At 43.7% G+C, this 17,636-nt stretch overlaps 1 protein-coding gene across 3 annotated transcripts; it reads left to right on the forward strand.

The window, feature by feature from the left end:
* Nucleotides 1–2,020: 2,020 nt before the first annotated feature.
* On the forward strand, nucleotides 2,021–17,558 carry USH1G (USH1 protein network component sans). Of its 3 annotated transcripts, none has more exons than XM_072112395.1 (4): nucleotides 2,021–2,293; nucleotides 11,741–12,124; nucleotides 15,093–15,932; nucleotides 16,179–17,558. In XM_072112395.1, exons 1-4 carry the CDS (start codon nucleotides 2,130–2,132, stop codon nucleotides 16,180–16,182), a joined length of 1,392 nt encoding a protein of 463 aa, XP_071968496.1. In that variant the 5' UTR covers nucleotides 2,021–2,129; the 3' UTR covers nucleotides 16,183–17,558. The 3 variants fall into 3 exon arrangements, with proteins under 3 accessions (XP_071968496.1, XP_071968495.1, XP_071968497.1); XM_072112394.1 differs by having other exon boundaries at nucleotides 16,183–17,558; XM_072112396.1 differs by lacking the exon at nucleotides 16,179–17,558 and having other exon boundaries at nucleotides 15,093–15,936.
* The last annotated feature ends 78 nt before the right edge of the window (nucleotides 17,559–17,636 follow it).

The following is a 17,636-nucleotide window of genomic DNA, read 5'->3' on the forward strand; positions in this document are numbered from 1 at the left end:
ATAGGTGTAGTATATATACAGGGGGCACTGATAGGTGTAGTATATATACAGGGGGCACTGATAGGTGTAGTATATATACAGGGGGCAGTGATAGGTGTAGTATATATACAGGGGGCACTGATGGGTGTAGTATATATACAGGGGGCACTGACAGGTGTAGTATATATACAGGGGGCACTGATAGGTGTAGTATATATACAGGGGGCACTGATGGGTGTAGTATATATACAGGGGGCACTGATAGGTGTAGTATATATACAGGGGGCACTGATAGGTGTAGTATATATACAGGGGGCACTGATAGGTGTAGTATATATACAGGGGGCACTGATGGGTGTAGTATATATACAGGGGGCACTGATAGGTGTAGTATATATACAGGGGGCACTGATAGGTGTAGTATATATACAGGGGGCAGTGATAGGTGTAGTATATATACAGGGGGCACTGATGGGTGTAGTATATATACAGGGGGCACTGATAGGTGTAGTATATATACAGGGGGCACTGATAGGTGTAGTATATATAGAGGGTGCACTGATAGGTGTAGTATATATACAGGGGGCACTGATAGGTGTAGTATATATACAGGGGGCACTGATAGGTGTAGTATATATACAGGGGGCAGTGATAGGTGTAGTATATATACAGGGGGCACAGATGGGTGTAGTATATATACAGGGGGCACTGACAGGTGTAGTATATATACAGGGGGCACTGATAGGTGTAGTATATATACAGGGGGCACTGATGGGTGTAGTATATATACAGGGGGCACTGATAGGTGTAGTATATATACAGGGGGCACTGATAGGTGTAGTATATATACAGGGGGCACTGATAGGTGTAGTATATATACAGGGGGCACTGATAGGTGTAGTATATATACAGGGGGCACTGATGGGTGTAGTATATATACAGGGGGCACTGATAGGTGTAGTATATATACAGGGGCACTGATAGGTGTAGTATATTTACAGGGGGCACTGATAGGTGTAGTGTATATACAGGGGGCACTGATGGGTGTAGTATATATACAGGGAGCACTGATAGGTGTAGTATATATACAGGGAGCACTGATAGGTGTAGTGTATATACAGGGGGCACTGATGGGTGTAGTATATATACAGGGGGCACTGACAGGTGTAGTATATATACAGGGGGCACTGATAGGTGTAGTATATATACAGGGGGCACTGATAGGTGTAGTATATACAGGGGGCACTGATAGGTGTAGTATATATACAGGGGGCACTGATGGGTGTAGTATATATACAGGGGGCACTGATGGGTGTAGTATATATACAGGGGGCACAGATAGGTGTAGTATATATACCGGGGGGACTGATAGGTGTAGTATATATACAGGGGGCACTGATAGGTGTAGTATATATACAGGGGGCACTGATGGGTGTAGTATATATACAGGGGGCACTGATAGGTGTAGTATATATACAGGGGGCACTGATAGGTGTAGTATATATACCGGGGGGACTGATAGGTGTAGTATATATACAGGGGGCACTGATGGGTGTAGTATATATACAGGGGGCACTGATGGGTGTAGTATATATACAGGGGGCACTGATGGGTGTAGTATATATACAGGGGGCACTGATAGGTGTAGTATATATACAGGGGGCACTGACAGGTGTAGTATATATACAGGGGGCACTGATAGGTGTAGTATATATACAGGGGGCAGTGATAGGTGTAGTATATATACAGGGGGCACTGATGGGTGTAGTATATATACAGGGGGCAGTGATAGGTGTATTATATATACAGGGGGCAGTGATAGGTGTAGTATATATACAGGGGGCAGTGATAGGTGTATTATATATACAGGGGGCACAGATAGGTGTAGTATATATACAGGGGGCACTGATAGGTGTAGTATATATACAGGGGGCACTGTTGGGTGCAGTATATATGTTGGGGGCACTGTTGGGTGCAGTATATATATAGGTTAGAGGTGTAGTATAAATACCGGGGGGCTGGCACTCCCTCCAGTGTCCGGGCGGTGGCGCTCCTCCGGCAGGTGTTGTCGGGGCGGGGCTCGCTGGCTCCGGCAGTAGTACTTGTCGCTCCGGGGTGTGTGTGCTGAGCGCAGCCCCGGGACATGCAGGATGGACGGGCGCTATCACCGCGCCGCCCGGGACGGCTTTCTGGATGTGCTGAAGGAGGCGACACGGAGAGACCTGAACTCCCCGGACGAGGACGGGATGACCCCGACCCTGTGGGCGGCTTACCACGGACACCTGGGGGCGCTGCGGCTCATCGTCAGCCGGGGGTGAGGACTGCTCTACACACTGGTCCTGCTGGGACTTGTAGTTATTCTCCAGTCATTAATGCAGATAAAGTGATGTGTAATGTGTCCTATATGTAATGGGGTGTACTATAGGGGTGTGTTATAGGGGTGTACCGCACCTTCTCGTATTCCTGTTACGAATCTGTTTATTTTGGGGTCATTTTGGACTATTTTGAGCAGCAGATTAATATTAGATGCAATTTAAATTTGAATGTATCCATGTGCATTGTACCATAGATTCTTATAGGATGAGCATGTGGACATGGGGGTCATAGTGATACGTATGTGTGAATACGCTTGTGTCTATATATATATGGGCCCCCATTAATAACCGTACATGGGCCCCGCTATGTAATGTGCATTCTGTATCCTAATCTGTGTTATAAATGTGATACTTTTAGCCAAAACCTAAGGTCTTGTTAACATGGCTGTGTTCATGGAGCATCTGCGGGTCGTATTTGCTTGACAGAATGCCAGATCCCATCATGTTTTTAGTACAGGCAGGTACTTTTAGCAGCATAGGTGACTATGATATTATGAGTCCAGGTCCTGTTATAGAATGACCTTCCAATGTAGCAATAGTCTGGTGTGTGGTCAGGGGCTCTGGTCTATTAGTTTTTAGTTCCTAGGCTTCCTGCAGCCTCTGCGCTCACTAAGTCTACATGATATGAAAGCATTAGTGCTAAGGTGATGTACTGTATATCATTAATGTATCTACATTCAGAATCCCTGTGGTCCTTATACTCCTTCTATACAGAAGTTGTATATTTGTCTGTGGTCTGGAGCTTCCTGCAGCCTCTGCGCTCCCTAGATGTAGATTGTATAAGAGCGTCAGTGCTAAAGTGATGTACTCTATAGCATCATTGTATCTCCATTTAGAATTCCTGTGGTCATTATGTTCCTTATATACAGAACTTGTATCTTTGTGGTCTGGTGCTACCTGCAGCCTCTGCGCTCCCTAGATGTAGATTAGATGAGAGTGTCAGTGCTAAGTTGATGTATACCCTTGCTTCAGTTCCATTCAAAATCCCTGTGGTCCTTATACTCTTTCTATACAGAACTTGTATCTTTGTCTGTGGCCTGGTGCTTCCTGCAGCCTCTGCTCTCCCTAGATGTAGATTGTATGAGAGTGTCAGTGCTAAGGTGGTGTACTGTATCTCCATTCAGAATCTCTGTGGTCCCTATGTTTCTTCTATACAGAACTTGTATCTTTGTGGCCTGGTGCTTCCTGCAGCCTCTGCGCTCCCTAGATGTAGATTGTATGAGAGTGTCAGTGCTAAGGTTATGTACACCGTTGCTTTATCTCCATTCAGAATCCCTGTGGTCCTTATACTCCTTCTATACAGAACTTGTATCTTTTTGGTCTGGTGCTTCCTGCAGCCTCTGCGCTCCCTAGATGTAGATTAGATGAGAGTGTCAGTGCTAAGGTGATGTATACCCTTGCTTTAGTTCCATTCAGAATCTCTGTGGTCCTTATACTCCTTCTATACAGAACTTGTATATTTGTCTGTGGTCTGGTGCTTCCTGCAGCCTCTGCGCCTCAACATGTTCATTGCTGCTTTTCAACAGTCTGCATGAAAATATTAATACAAAGTACTGATTTTATTATAGTATTTGAAGTATTGGTACAAATCGTTGCCTCTGTGGTGTGTACGTGATCTATGGACTCGTATTACTATGTGCAGGGGAGTAATAAGATACCACTACATAGGTTACATGGTCAGGGGATTGCTGCAGTACAGTCATGCAGATAATTAGTGGCACCAATGATGGTAGATACGTCACTGCTGAAAGCTTAGATACAGAAGCTCAGCTATATGTACGTTAGATACCTATCCAATGGCATCTTAGATATTGCTGTTCAGCTCCATGTATGGTAGATACCTATACAATGGATGCTTAGATACAGAAAATATGCCCTATGTGTGGTAGATAGCTCTATATTGGGAGCTTAGATACAGCAGCTCAGTTCTGTGTATGGAAGATACCTATCCACTATACAGTTTAGATACCTACCAGGGGAGTAACTGAAAGGATAGCAGCAATAGCAGCTGCTATGGGGCCTATAATGTCAGGGGGCCTAAGATCTGGGATATTAGGTGTATATTAGATTCTCTATGTCTGTATATGATATTGTATGTATGTGTGTATATAACGTATATATGCTCCATAAGTGTGTGTATATGCTGTATGTATGTATATGTGGTGTTTATATAGTGTATGTATGTTTATGCTGTATGTATATGTGAGAATATAAGTGTGTAAATTTGTGTGATTGTAACTCACATGTGTGAGTATACATTTATGTATATTTTTATGGGGGAAGGGGCCCCATACCTATACAATGGCAGCTTAGATACTGCAGCTCAGTTCTGTGTATGGTAGATACATATCCAGTGGAAGCTTAGATACAGCATCTCCTCTCTTTATTATGAGCTTAGATGCAGAAGCTATGCTCTATGTATGATAGATACTTCTACAATGGAAGCTTAGATATATAAGCTATCCTCTATGTATGGTAGATAGAGGAGGAGGGGCACATGTAAGGGAACCCATGTATCATAAATCTCAGTGAGGAGAGAGAGTAGGGAAGGATTTGTGATACTTTATTGCCATTTCAAAGTTTTGTTAGAGAACCTCTGGGTCTTGGGCTCAGGAGCTCCTTAACTTCAAACCAAAAAATGCTGTGTGGCCTTGGCCTTAATGTGTTTACTGTCACGTCTTACTGTCAATCAGTCTTTCCTTTTCATGGATGGGCTGCAGTTTATTTGCAGGATGAGTCAGAATTCATTTGGGTAAATTAGGATTATTTAGCCGCTGGCATTGGGCTCACATTGACTAATGAGCTCTCTGTGCCCTTTAGACAATGAATGTCCTCATTTGATTTTGGCCACATGTCAATGTGAGAGGAGGGGGACATTAGGGAGACCCTGTCATATAATTGGGAATATGATGGGAAAGAGTCTTGTGCACGGCTCGTTACGTCCATCCTAATGTTATGACATTTTGGTCTGTCCGTGTCCTTGCGTTATGCATAATCATGATTAATTTGCATATTTATACATATGCAAATTAGATCTTTCCCAGTAGGAACAACACTGTCCCTCTAGTGCCACCTATAGGTAGCAGAAACCTTTGTATGTCAAGGTCAGACCCGTTATAGAGCCTTGAAATATTTTCCTTTTAATAAAACTTCACAATATTCTAATCAATGGGGGATTGTCTGATTGTTGGGACCCCCGGTGGTTACGGGCATGGGGGTCCCTCGGTCCTCGGTGGGGATTCTTCTTTGTATGTGGGATTTTATGCTTGACCTGCTTGTTTCAGGACTTGGCACAGCGTCTGTACTGAGTTCAAGTCAGGACGGATCCAAGAGCCTTTCCGATGTAGACCCGATTTGTTGAAACTGTTTTTTAGGAGTAGATTTGATGTGTGATTATTCAGTTCTTCTTTAAGGTGTTTTCCAGGAATTGGGGGAAAAAACCTTTGGGTGGCAAAAAAAATGTAAAAAAAATTGCATACTCTGATTTGGCATCTGGTTGCTTCACCCGGAATTTGTGGTGGGTCAGATGACCCTTTTACGCCAACGATTGCCCTCTGTGGACCAAGTCACGCCCCTTGGTTTGATGAGGTCACTCATTGGCCAAAACTGGCCATTGAGTGACCTTCCATAACTTCCTGTGACCTAGTGAGGGGAATTCCGGCTCTTCTTAGTGAGTTGGCTCATTAGGCTCCGCTCATTAAGAAGAGCCGGCTATTCTTGCTGCTGAATGGCTCCCTATTAAATATATAATAGGGAGCCGCAGGCCAGTCTGGCGCCCTGCATCACTCCACTTTTAACCCAATATTAGATTAGGAGGCATGGTGAGCCGTTTGGTGAGGGGTTTAGTTAGCCATCGGCTCACTGATGGGAGCCGGCTCAGGTCGTTCGACCTGACCACTACTGTGACCTCCCCCTGAAAATTTCCTCACTGAAGTCCTGATGTACTGGAGCAACGCAGGGTCCGCCACTAGGTGCCCCCAACAGGCTTTCCAGAATTGACGGAAACCCCCTTTTAAAAGATTTGGTTTTTAGTATTCAGCTTAATTAGTACAAATGAATATAATCCACCAATAATAATGTGACCTTTACGTACAACAAAGGGTCCCCGTGCCTGGATCTACCTACATCACACAGTCTTGCCCCATCTATTAGCTAGGGTGTAACTGATTATTACTGGAGTGCCCCTTTAACTGTGCTTTTTGCACTTCATACTGTATGTTCACACTTATCAGACTTTTCCGCTACGAAAAACTCGGGGCTTCCGCCACGTTTCTATTTACGTGTCTGGACGGTGATTATCCTGGTTCGAAGTTTTGCAACTTTTTTACATTTTTTTTTTAACAAAAAATTTATGTTTTTGCCTTGCTTGTTCAATTTTCCGAAAATGTGTGTGTGGTTATCCTGGCGGCACATTTATCACACGATTCCGCTATCTAACAAGTCACAAACAGTGTCTCAGTCTCGCTCCATGAGGCACATACTGTAATACTGACTTCTGGTTCCGATGGTCAGTACGGACTGTCATGGCGGTGTCTGGCACGCTGTAGGGGTAGTGCGTGTGCCTAGAGGTCACGGTACAGTCGTGTCGTGTGTGTATGTGTCACATGAGCTCAGTTACATTCTCCATCTCACTAACCCAGCGCCATGAATTATGCATACCCATGAAACTGTTATACTGCAGGCTACATGTGGAAGGAGGCAGAGACACAACAAATGTACTACATCGCCCGCACCAGGGAGAAAAGCTACTACAAAGAGCACAGAAGTAGAAGAGCAAGAAGTTTAAACGCAAGTTTTACTAGGCTTTTCCCAAACCTGAAAGGGTTAATTCCAATAATAGAAAATGAGCCCTTATCTCATAAGTTCACCTTTAAATTGAAGTTTATATTATGGTCTGATGTAGCAACATTAAAATGCTGCAAAAAAAAAAAAAATGTTGGTGATGTCACAAATTTTCCCTAAAAAATAATAGGAAATAGGGAAACTGCATCCGAAAGGGAAGAGATTGTGTCATCACTTACATTGTGATGATGTCATTCATATCCAGGTCAATCTACCAATAGGGGAGCTGTATCCAACGGAACATGTCGTCAGTTACATAGGAGACTCATGAATAGCTTCTCCTGTCTGCACACTGCAGTGATCTCTGCCTCCAGCCACTCCCCCATCCATTACAAGACCAGCTCAGACGCAGGCAATTCCTGCCGGCAAGCAGTGTGCAAAGACTTACTCTACAAGCTACAGATGAGATAAGATCTTTATCCAGGGGAGGGGGAGGGGGGCACATAGCAGAGCTGACAGTGTTTGTTATAGTGTGTTGTGACAATGTCATGAATTTCTCACTTTCTACCAAAAGATGTATAAAAGAGACACATTGTTATGATGTCATGAATTTAAACCTTAAAGGGGTTGGCCCATGAAAGAAATTCCCTGGTGATAGTTACACAATAAAGATCCTTTTTAACCCCTTACTTTACTATGTTATCCAGTTTTATAGTGCAGGAAGTGCCTGTGCCTGAGCTGGTCTTGTAATGCAGGGGGAGGGGCTGTAGGCAGAGAGCATTGCAGTGTACAGACAGGCGAAGCTATTCATGGGAAGAATCTGCCCTGCACGACCATAATCAGAAGATTTACGGTTGGATCCAAGAGCAACCCGAAATTGTATACACCAGGACTGATAGAGACAGGTTGGAATTATATCTGTGAAATGCTGTATTTTTGTTAATAACACTGAATTAAGAGAATATGTTATTTTGTTATCCTGAGTATATTTAAGAATCATGTCTTTGAATACCCCTTTAACCTACCAAATCTACTAATAGGTTGTATCTGATTAAACAGATAGTGGCATCACCTACATTGTTATTTGCAAGCCAATCTACCAATAGGAGAGCTGGATCCACTTAGATAGGGTGTCATCACCTACATTACAATGATGTCATGAATTCTCAAGACAATCTACCAATAGGGGATCTGTATCTAATGATATTGTTTTATTTCACACGTTATGATGATGTCACTCACTTCCAAGGCAATCTACCAATAGGAGCCCAACTAAAGTGGGTGTGTCATCGCCTGTTTTGCGACGATGTCATGAATCTAAATCTACCAATTCGAGATTTGTATTCAACGAAAGAGATTGTGACGTCATACACATTAATGAGGGGGAGATTTATCAGAAGTGTCTGAGAGCAGAATTGTTCTAGTTGCCCATGGCAACCAATCAGAGCTCGGCTTTGATTCTCCCACAGCTGTTTATAAAATGAAAGCTGAGCTCTGATTGGTTTTCATGGGCAACTAGAACCGTTTTACCTCAGGCTCTTCTCCCCATTGTGATGATGTCACGCATACTAATGAGATGGTGATGATGAAATATTCTCCTTCCTACGGACCTTTGGTGCCAAACTAGATGAAGAAAGGAGAGGATTGTTGGATTCTTTTGGAATTGATTATATAAAAAAAAAAATATATATATTTATAACGTGTAATTCCAGAAGCTGAAATCTTCCCCTTTAACTGTGAACATGAGCCCTTAAATGGCCATTGTGTAAATTAGAAGAAGATTTTGGGCGTTGCATGTATATTCGGCAATGATCATGTAGCGTGACACCGACACCGGAGGACGGAGCCGTCCAGCAGATCATATGGCTCGGAGGGTGGAGCCGCTCCTTAAGACTCCTGTATTTCTAGGATTGAATCCTGATACCAATGATCGTAGCCTAAGAAAGTCATCCCTACCCAGAAGAAGACTTTTAATTAAAATATCAGAAAACACATGCAAATTTTTGTTTTCAAAAATTCATTAAAAAAATTCATATCCCATCGTTTCTTGCTTTTTGCTTGTAACTAGTTTCTAATGTTCCAAATTATGATTTAGAGTTGAGTCACGGGTCAGGGTCTGTTATCACACATAACTTTGATCACTAACCCCTCAGAGGCCATGGTTTTGATGAGACCACAGCATCTAAGGGGTTTACTTTCATTTTCAATTGAAGTAAAAGTCACGGATCAGCTCCTTCATCGGGCTACTCACAGATTCAATCTTAATTGAAACTGCTGAATTTGGGGACATGCAGAGGTCTCCTAACTCTTTATCAAGTACATTGCCACACGCCGTATAGTGGCTACACTCGGTATTACAGCTCAACCCTTATGTCAGCCTTTCCGTTGAGTAGATGACCGGGCTCAATGGGAGAGGAGAAAAATCAGACCATGGACTATTAACCGTGGTCTGGTGAAACCACTACATCCAGGGGGTTACTTTAATTTCTATTTTGGTATTATCAGTTAATAGGAGGATGATTGATGGAATGACGACAGCTAACCTAGAAACCGCAACTGAAAGACTCTTTAAGGGAACCTGTCATCAGAAATTGGCCTTATAAACTATAACCAGTAATTGTCAAGCAGCTGAACACCTTCCCGATCATGTTTCTTTCATGACCCAGTGTGGTGGCATCAACCAGAAAATCTACTTTGAAGTGAGATGTAAATTGGTTGTATAAAGTCAAGGAGGCGGAGAGTTTAGACCGGAAGTCAAGCTCTCCCCACCTCTGAACACCTCATACTCTGCAATAGACTTCAGGAGATCTGGTTAGTGATGTTTTCGGATACCGGGACCATTAATTACAGTGTAGAGTGGAGAGCATGACTTCAGTGTTAAACTCTCCGCCTCCTTGACTTTATACAACCAATTTATAGTTTACTTCAAAGTTGATTTGCTGGATGATTCCACTACCCTGGGCCATGAAAGAAACCTCATCTAGAAGATGTTCAGCTGCTTTACAGCAAACTGTTAGTATTTTTTAGGTTAATTTCTGCTGACAGGTTCCCTTTAAAGCAACAGGTATTCCTGAAAGGGGTATTCCAGGACTTGTATATCCCTCAGTGACTTTCTGACACCTCTGGCGATTAGCTGTATAAAGAGACTGTGAAATTTGAGGCAGCGCTGTGATCTCGTAATACTTTGTCAAGTACAGCGCCACACATTTTATAGTGGATGGGCTGGATATTGCAATTCAGCCACTTTAATTTGAAAACAGACCATGTGATGAATGTGTGGGGGTTGTCTGACCCCCGCAAATCAGATATTGATTACCTATAATAAGAATATATGACCAAAGAAAAAAAAAGGTCCAAAACACTCCTTGATGCTGATTCAACCAACTTTTTGACTAATACCCCATCAGTCACCATCCTCACTGTATACAATCCGCAATGCTTACCCACAACTGCGCGCTCATTGGTGCAGGGCTAAGAGACATTTTCCATTATACAGATCATGTCTGCAGATTATCGCACATTACGGTCCTGCAGAGATGACGTAGTCTTTCGTTACATGAACGCGGTCGCTCCCTCGGTTTCCCGGATACGATTATGCACAACATTATCCAACCAAGGCAACAAACAAAGACGGAGAGGTCAGAACATTCACTCCTGTGACTTTAATTAAAAAGATTTGTTTCCATTATTAATGATTTCCCTGTCTTAAAGGGGCAGGACGGTAAAGGTCATTCACTGTATAATGAGGAGTCCTAATTATAGCCCCTGTATTAGTTCATCATTACTCAAGATCCCTGCTTTCAGCCATTCAGCCCCACAGTGTACTTACCCTGCTATGACTCATTGAAGTTTTAGGGATCACAGAACCCACTGCAACTGGTCACGGTGACAAAGAACAAGTCACCAGTGCAACCAGCACTGCTGGGGAACCAGAGACATAACTGGATTTCTAGAATTCCCGGAAAAAACATTTAAAGACAACCTTTAATTCCCCCCCCCCCCCTCCCTCACATTGTGGAGATTACCATGCCATTCTATATGGACCGCTTAACAGATTCAGTGGCACTTTTTTTTATAGCCCCCACAGTTGCTGAGATACCAGTCTTGGTATCTGACCATTCTAATCCTCTCCACTGTCAGGGAGGAGGAGCTTAAACAGGGAAGGAGGTGTGTCTTATGATCATCATCTCTCACTTTGAGCTAGTGAGAAGATTACCATGACACACTCCTCTTCTCCGGCACCTCCTCTCTGACTTTGGAGAGGATTACAATGGTCAGATACTGGGACTGATATCTCTGCAACTGTCTCTGAATCTATGTAGCAGCCCCTAGATAGTTGTATCGTCATCTCCACATGTGTGAGATGGTGATAGGTCCTCTTTAAGGTGTCCTGTGGGTTACTTGTTTTTTTATATATACTTCCTATAAGGGAAGTCATTAACATGGGGGTTTACTTACATATTCTTGCAAATGCCTAAACTTCTATGTTGTTGGATTTTAATGAAAACTCAGTCTCCACCACAGACCCCTAATAATGTGTGATGTCCTATAAAAAACAGGACCTGTCTACTTACTCTTTCCTTTTTTTGTTTCTTTGTTTTTAGGGGAGATCCCGATAAATGTGACATTTGGGGAAACACACCTCTGCATCTGTCCGCTGCCAATGGCCATCTCAATTGCCTTTCCTTTTTGGTGTCTTTTGGGGCCAATATCTGGTGTCTGGATAATGACTATCACACCCCTCTGGATATGGCCGCCACCAAGGGGCACATGGAGTGCGTGCGCTATCTGGATTCCATTGCAGCCAAGCAAAGCGGTCTGAACCCCAAACTGGTGTCGAAACTTAAGGACCGCGCTTTCCGTGAGGCCGAGAAACGGATCCGTGACTGTGCGAAACTGCAACGTCGGCACCATGAGCGGATGGAGCGGCGCTACCGCAAGGAGATGTCTGACCACTCCGATACCATGAGCTTCTCTAGCTTCTCCAGGTACTGGGCCGTAGTATACAGCATATACATGTGTGTACCCCGGGGCCTAGTCTATGAGACGCAGGCCTGTCCGTAAATTAGGGGGAAATGTGGTCATAAGTCACTTGTGGCTTGTGCCCCCAACCATTTTCTACCGTGAGGGTAGTGACACAACGATGCTGGAAAGGGATTTAGGAAAATAGGTGGGTGTAGAGATGTTAAAAAGAAAGTGTACAAGCTTTATGGGGTTGGCAACATTTCCTCATGTTTTTTGTACTGTGTGTGTAACTAATATACATCTAGTAATAGTTCTGCTCCGCTTTCTTGATATGTAAAGTGAATCCTCCTGTCTTTTACCTCATCAGCCAGAGATTCCTGACCATAAAATGGCTGCAGATGGGGGGTCATGTGATCTCTATCTGTCCATGTACAATCGCCCTGCCAGGAGCTTGATTGTATATACATGAATACTATCATAAGGTCCTGGCAGGGTGATTGCTCGTGGACAGATAGAGATCACAGGCCCTAACGCCGGCCCTGCCACTACCAATATGTTACCAAGCAGCTGAGCACCTTCTAGATTCTTTCATGGCCTGGTGTGGTGGCATCATCCAGAAAATCAACTTTGAAGTGAGATGTAAATTGGTTTTATGAAGTCAAGGAGGCGGAGATTTTAACACTGAAGTCACACTTTCTCTGACTTAGAACGTCCCCTTCACTGTAATTGATGGTTCTGCATTCAGGGACAACATTGACCAGATCTCCTGGAGATGATGTCATTCAAATAGGAGCAGGTGTTCAGAGGCAGAAGCTTCACCTAAGTGTTGAACTCTCCGCCTCCTTGACTTTACACAACCAAATAACATCTCTCTTCAAAGTTGATTTTCTGGATGAAGCCACCACACCAGGCCATGAAAGAATCTAGGAGGTGCTCAGCTGCTTGGTAACATATTGGTAGTGGCAGGGCCGGCGTTAGGGGGCGGGAAAACTGGGCATTTGCCCAGGGGCTCCTGCCCTAAAGGGGCCCCCTGACTGTGGACTTTTATGGGCAGAGGATGTATTGCTAAAACCAGTCCTGAGTAGTGGTCTATTGGGTCAGTGTCTGATGACGGGTTCTCTTTAAGTAGCAACAGAGAATTTTCGGACTAGTTGTAGATGGATTATTACTATAGGACTCACCTGTATGTCCAGAACCCATTATCCCAATTACACTTGTTCTGTCTACAAAAAGGAAAGAACTGATACAGGACACCCAGAGACGGATCCAGAGTGATCTTTATTTCAGTACATTAAACCGATCTGCCGTTTTATCGAGGCTCTGCTTCCACACTACTGGTTACTATAGTAGTAGTAATTGCTTCTCTTTCCATACTGCTCTGAATGTAAGAAACGACTAAATACATTGTATAGTCATATTGTTTTCCAGGAGGATTACCAGAGGGACAACACATTTATAGTTCAAAGGAAAGCTACACCTGGATTATCAGTCCTAGCACTTAAGATGACGCGTCTTCCTTGATGTATTTTATTGCAGATTTTTATCATGTAGGTGTAGTACGGTGTCATTAGCGTCCCTGGTGTTTGTTTTTCATCCATGTGTTGTATAATATATGGCACTTTTCCTTCATTAAAAAATATGGGTGGGATCCAACACCAGATATCCTCATGATGAGCTTTGAAGAGCCTTTTCACATCTTAGCACACAGTGCCATAGATTGTATAGTGGATGTGCTTGTTATTGCTGTTCAGAGCGTGCTGGAGCATGTCCATGTGATCTGTAAGTGTCATGTCATTGGTCTGATTAGTCCTCAAACAGGTATCGGACCCCTAAAATAAAAGTTCTGTTTGGAGACCCTTGGCTCAGGCACATGACCATATTACAACTCTGGTGCATGAGCCACATTGTTAGCACAAGGACAAGATTACATCCTAAATATATGGCTTCTGCACTAAGCTGCAAGGGGACTATGAGTCTTAAAGGGGTGTTCTGGTGATTTCTTCTCTTGTGACTTTTACCAAAACCATAGTCTAAGGGGAAATAGTTACTCCAAAGTGTCTGGCAACAGCGTGTCCCTCCCTTTTGCACAATTGGTCACACCAAGTATGCATGTTTTTCCCAGGTCAGAAGGAATAGCTGACAACCGATACCACAGTCACCAAATTATTGACATATAATAATCACCCTCGCCAGGAAACTAACTATGTAGATTTAGATGGTTGTGACACTGACCTAAATTTTCCCTTTAAGACGTCAATACATTATTACATCCCGTCGCTATGCAGATTATTACCCGTGCCCTAATCCCATCAGATACAGAAGATATCGCTAATAATTTCCCTCTTCCTTGTGCTTATGCTTATTGACGCTCAGCGGGGTTGTTCCAGTATGGAACTTTATGGTGGACCCCTTACAGTAACTACAGCTGTGGTCCCCAAACTTTTTGTAACCAGGGACTGACAAGGTAAAATTTGCAAAATTTTATGTTTGTGTGCCTACAGATTATAATACCCTCCCTTACTGATGCTAATGCTATATAATGTCCCCTTTCTTGCAGCAACCCTCTTCTAATTCATCCTTCATGCAGCCCCTTAATAATGATTTCTTTCTGGCTGAAGCCCCCTTATAATAGCCCCTCTCCTACAGTGCACTGGAGATAATTGGACATGACGTTTGGATTTTGCCACCTGACCTGGACGTGATCATAGCCATGGCTAGTTGTTAGGGGCCCCCAACATTCAAGTTTGGGTTAGGCTGTATGACCTGGACCTATTGCCGGATTGGCGGCTGAACAGCAAATTCAGGCTGTTCTGCCGCCAATCCGTCCAGGTTCAGGTGGTCTAACCCGAACTTGAATGTTGGGTGCGCTCACCTATAGTCGGTACCTACGTCTCTCAATGGAGAAACAATTTTAGGTTTTTGTGTAGTTAAAATGTTCAATGGTAGATGAGACATGACTATAGTATTGGTGATCTCTTCTCCTTTCCTCAGCTCAGTGAGCCAACGCTTCCCGAGTGCCACATTGCTTGCCACCATGCCATATTCACATGCTGCAGGCACCACCAAGGGCAAAACGAAGATGCAGAAAAAGCTGGAGCGTAGGAAACAGAACGATGGGACTTTTAAGATCTACGAGGAAGGTAGGAAGAGTGTGCGATCGCTCTCCGGACTGCAGCTCGGAAACGATGTGATGTTTGTCAAGCAAGGAACCTATGCAAGCCCCCGGGACCGAGGACGTCAACATCTTCGGGACATGTTTTCCCATGAAGAAGACTCATTGTCCAGAGCGGTGAGTGACCCTGGTCTTCATGTGGAGTCGGCCCACTCCGAGGTCAGCACCGATTCTGGACATGACTCTCTGTTCACCAGACCCGGCCTTGGTACCATGGTGTTCAGGAGAAACTACCTCAGCAGTGGGCTGTTTGGTGTAGGAAGGCAGGAGGACAATCCACTCAACATGGCCGGTGGGGAGGTGAAGCTTCGAAGTCGGCTAAAACGCTCATCAAGTCTAGATGACAGTATCGGCACCGCCACAAGCTTGGAGGCAAGAAATGAGCAGGAGCTTCCATGGGAGGATGAGGATTTAGGACTAGATGATGATGAGGAGCCTGACACCTCACCACTGGAGACTTTCTTGGCCTCGTTACAGATGTCTGAGTTGGTCTCCTTGCTCCAAGATGAGAAGATCGACCTGGCGGCTCTCACTCTCTGCTCAGACCATGACCTCAAAAGTATACGAATCCCACTTGGCACACGCAAAAAAATCCTCGATGGAGTTGAGAGGAGAAAACAGGCACTGGAGAGACCCACGTCCATGGGAGACACCGAGCTGTAAGTAACCATGCTATTTTTCCTTATCATTTGGAAGGGTTCTCCAAGACTAAACTGATCACAGGAAGCCCTGACTGGCATTAATCTGCAGGGTGAGTGGTTTTCCTGCAGCGCCTCCACAGGTGAAAAGTGACATTGCACTGTAAGGTTTGAAAACCAAGTCCACATAAATCCTGTTCAGTGCTGCACAAATTATTCCCCATATATTTTTTTCGATATTTGATGTCTTTTTGTTTTTCTTTTCAGATAGTGGCATCAACTGAGCACAAAAGACCCCATTACAGTGCCAGATATAGAAATCATTAGCCTAGAGACTTCCCCTTGCCAAATCCGTGCCACGCAGGGAGACGCCTTCCTCTCCGTAGCCTCATGGTTCGTTCAGGTGCCAAGAAAATGACCTCCGTACCAAGGAAACGTATCAGACTGCACAGCGTGATGTGTTATAAAGGACTACACCCTGCTATATGCTATATGGTATATATACATATTTATATGTTTCCTATGGGAAATGTCTGCACTCGCTGTCATCGTTTTGTGACCTCTTTATGTTCTTCTCATTGAATTTTCATATAGATCTGGGTATCCTATGGCATAGTCTGGGCAGTGCCACGTCTATTGTGATGACTGCAATGTTACCGCTCTGTACAGAAAATATATATATAAAATATATACAATGTCTGTACATATTAAACATGAATTGGTCGCATATTTCAATGAATGCAACAAATCTATATTAAATGGGTTTTCCAGCCTTAACCGTACAGTGTAGTACCTCCGTATGACCATTACACATTACATGGCGCTGTCCGCTTATGGCTCCATAAATTGTCTTTGGGTGTAATATTATGGACCTTAGTAATTTTAATATCCTATCACAGGGGTTTTGAGGACTTCCACCTAATGTCCAAACAGCTAGGCTGTAGTTACCTGGCCCAGCCATTACACAAAAAATGGCGCTGTTCTTCCGATTCCATTCTCCACATGAATGTAAATGAGCTGATCTGTAGGGGTGCCTGGGTGCCAGATCCCTACCGGTCTCACCTTGATTGCCCATCCAGGTATGACGCTTATTGTACACAACATAAAATGCACATACTGCCGACTTAAAGGGGTTGACCACTTTTCCTCATGTTTTTATTAATGTGTGTAAGTGCGGGAGGCAGGATAGAGGGGGGGGTAGAGATCAGTGGCTTAACTAGGAGAGGCAGGGCCCCATGCCATATCAGGGCCCCCCTTACCCCTTAAAAAATATACATATTTATATGCTCACAAATGTGAGTTACAGCACGGTATACACAGTACACATATAGAGCATAATGCAGTATATATACACATCATACATTGTGTAGACATACAGTATATATACATCACAGATATGTTATATACATATTATGTTGTACAATGTATATGTATATAATGGTGTACATAACAGTGTCGATTCTTTTGTCAAGTTGGATGATGGGGCCCCCTGACACTGTGGGCCCCATAGCAGCTGCTATGACTGCTAACACTGTAGTTACACCCCTGGTAGAGATGTCAAAAAGAAAGTATACAAGCTTAATGGGGTTGGCCACTTTTCCTAAAAAATTTTTAAACTGTGTGTAATTAATATACATCTATGAATAGTTCTGCTCCGCTTTTTTGATATGTAAAGTGAAGCCTCCTGTCTTTTACCTCATCAGCCAGAGATTCCTGACCATAAAA

The sequence above is a fragment of the Engystomops pustulosus genome, chromosome 6 (genome assembly GCF_040894005.1).
Source record: "Engystomops pustulosus chromosome 6, aEngPut4.maternal, whole genome shotgun sequence".
NCBI lineage: Eukaryota > Metazoa > Chordata > Amphibia > Anura > Leptodactylidae > Engystomops > Engystomops pustulosus.

Excerpts from the sequence above, each read along its gene's own strand:
- USH1G (XM_072112394.1), top strand. The coding sequence starts at position 2,130 with ATGGACGGGCGCTATCACCGCGCCGCCCGGGACGGCTTTCTGGATGTG. Across the intron at positions 2,294-11,740 it reads CGGCTCATCGTCAGCCGGGG|GGGAGATCCCGATAAATGTG; the intron begins GTGAGGACTGCT and ends CTTTGTTTTTAG. Across the intron at positions 12,125-15,092 it reads AGCTTCTCTAGCTTCTCCAG|CTCAGTGAGCCAACGCTTCC; the intron begins GTACTGGGCCGT and ends TCCTTTCCTCAG.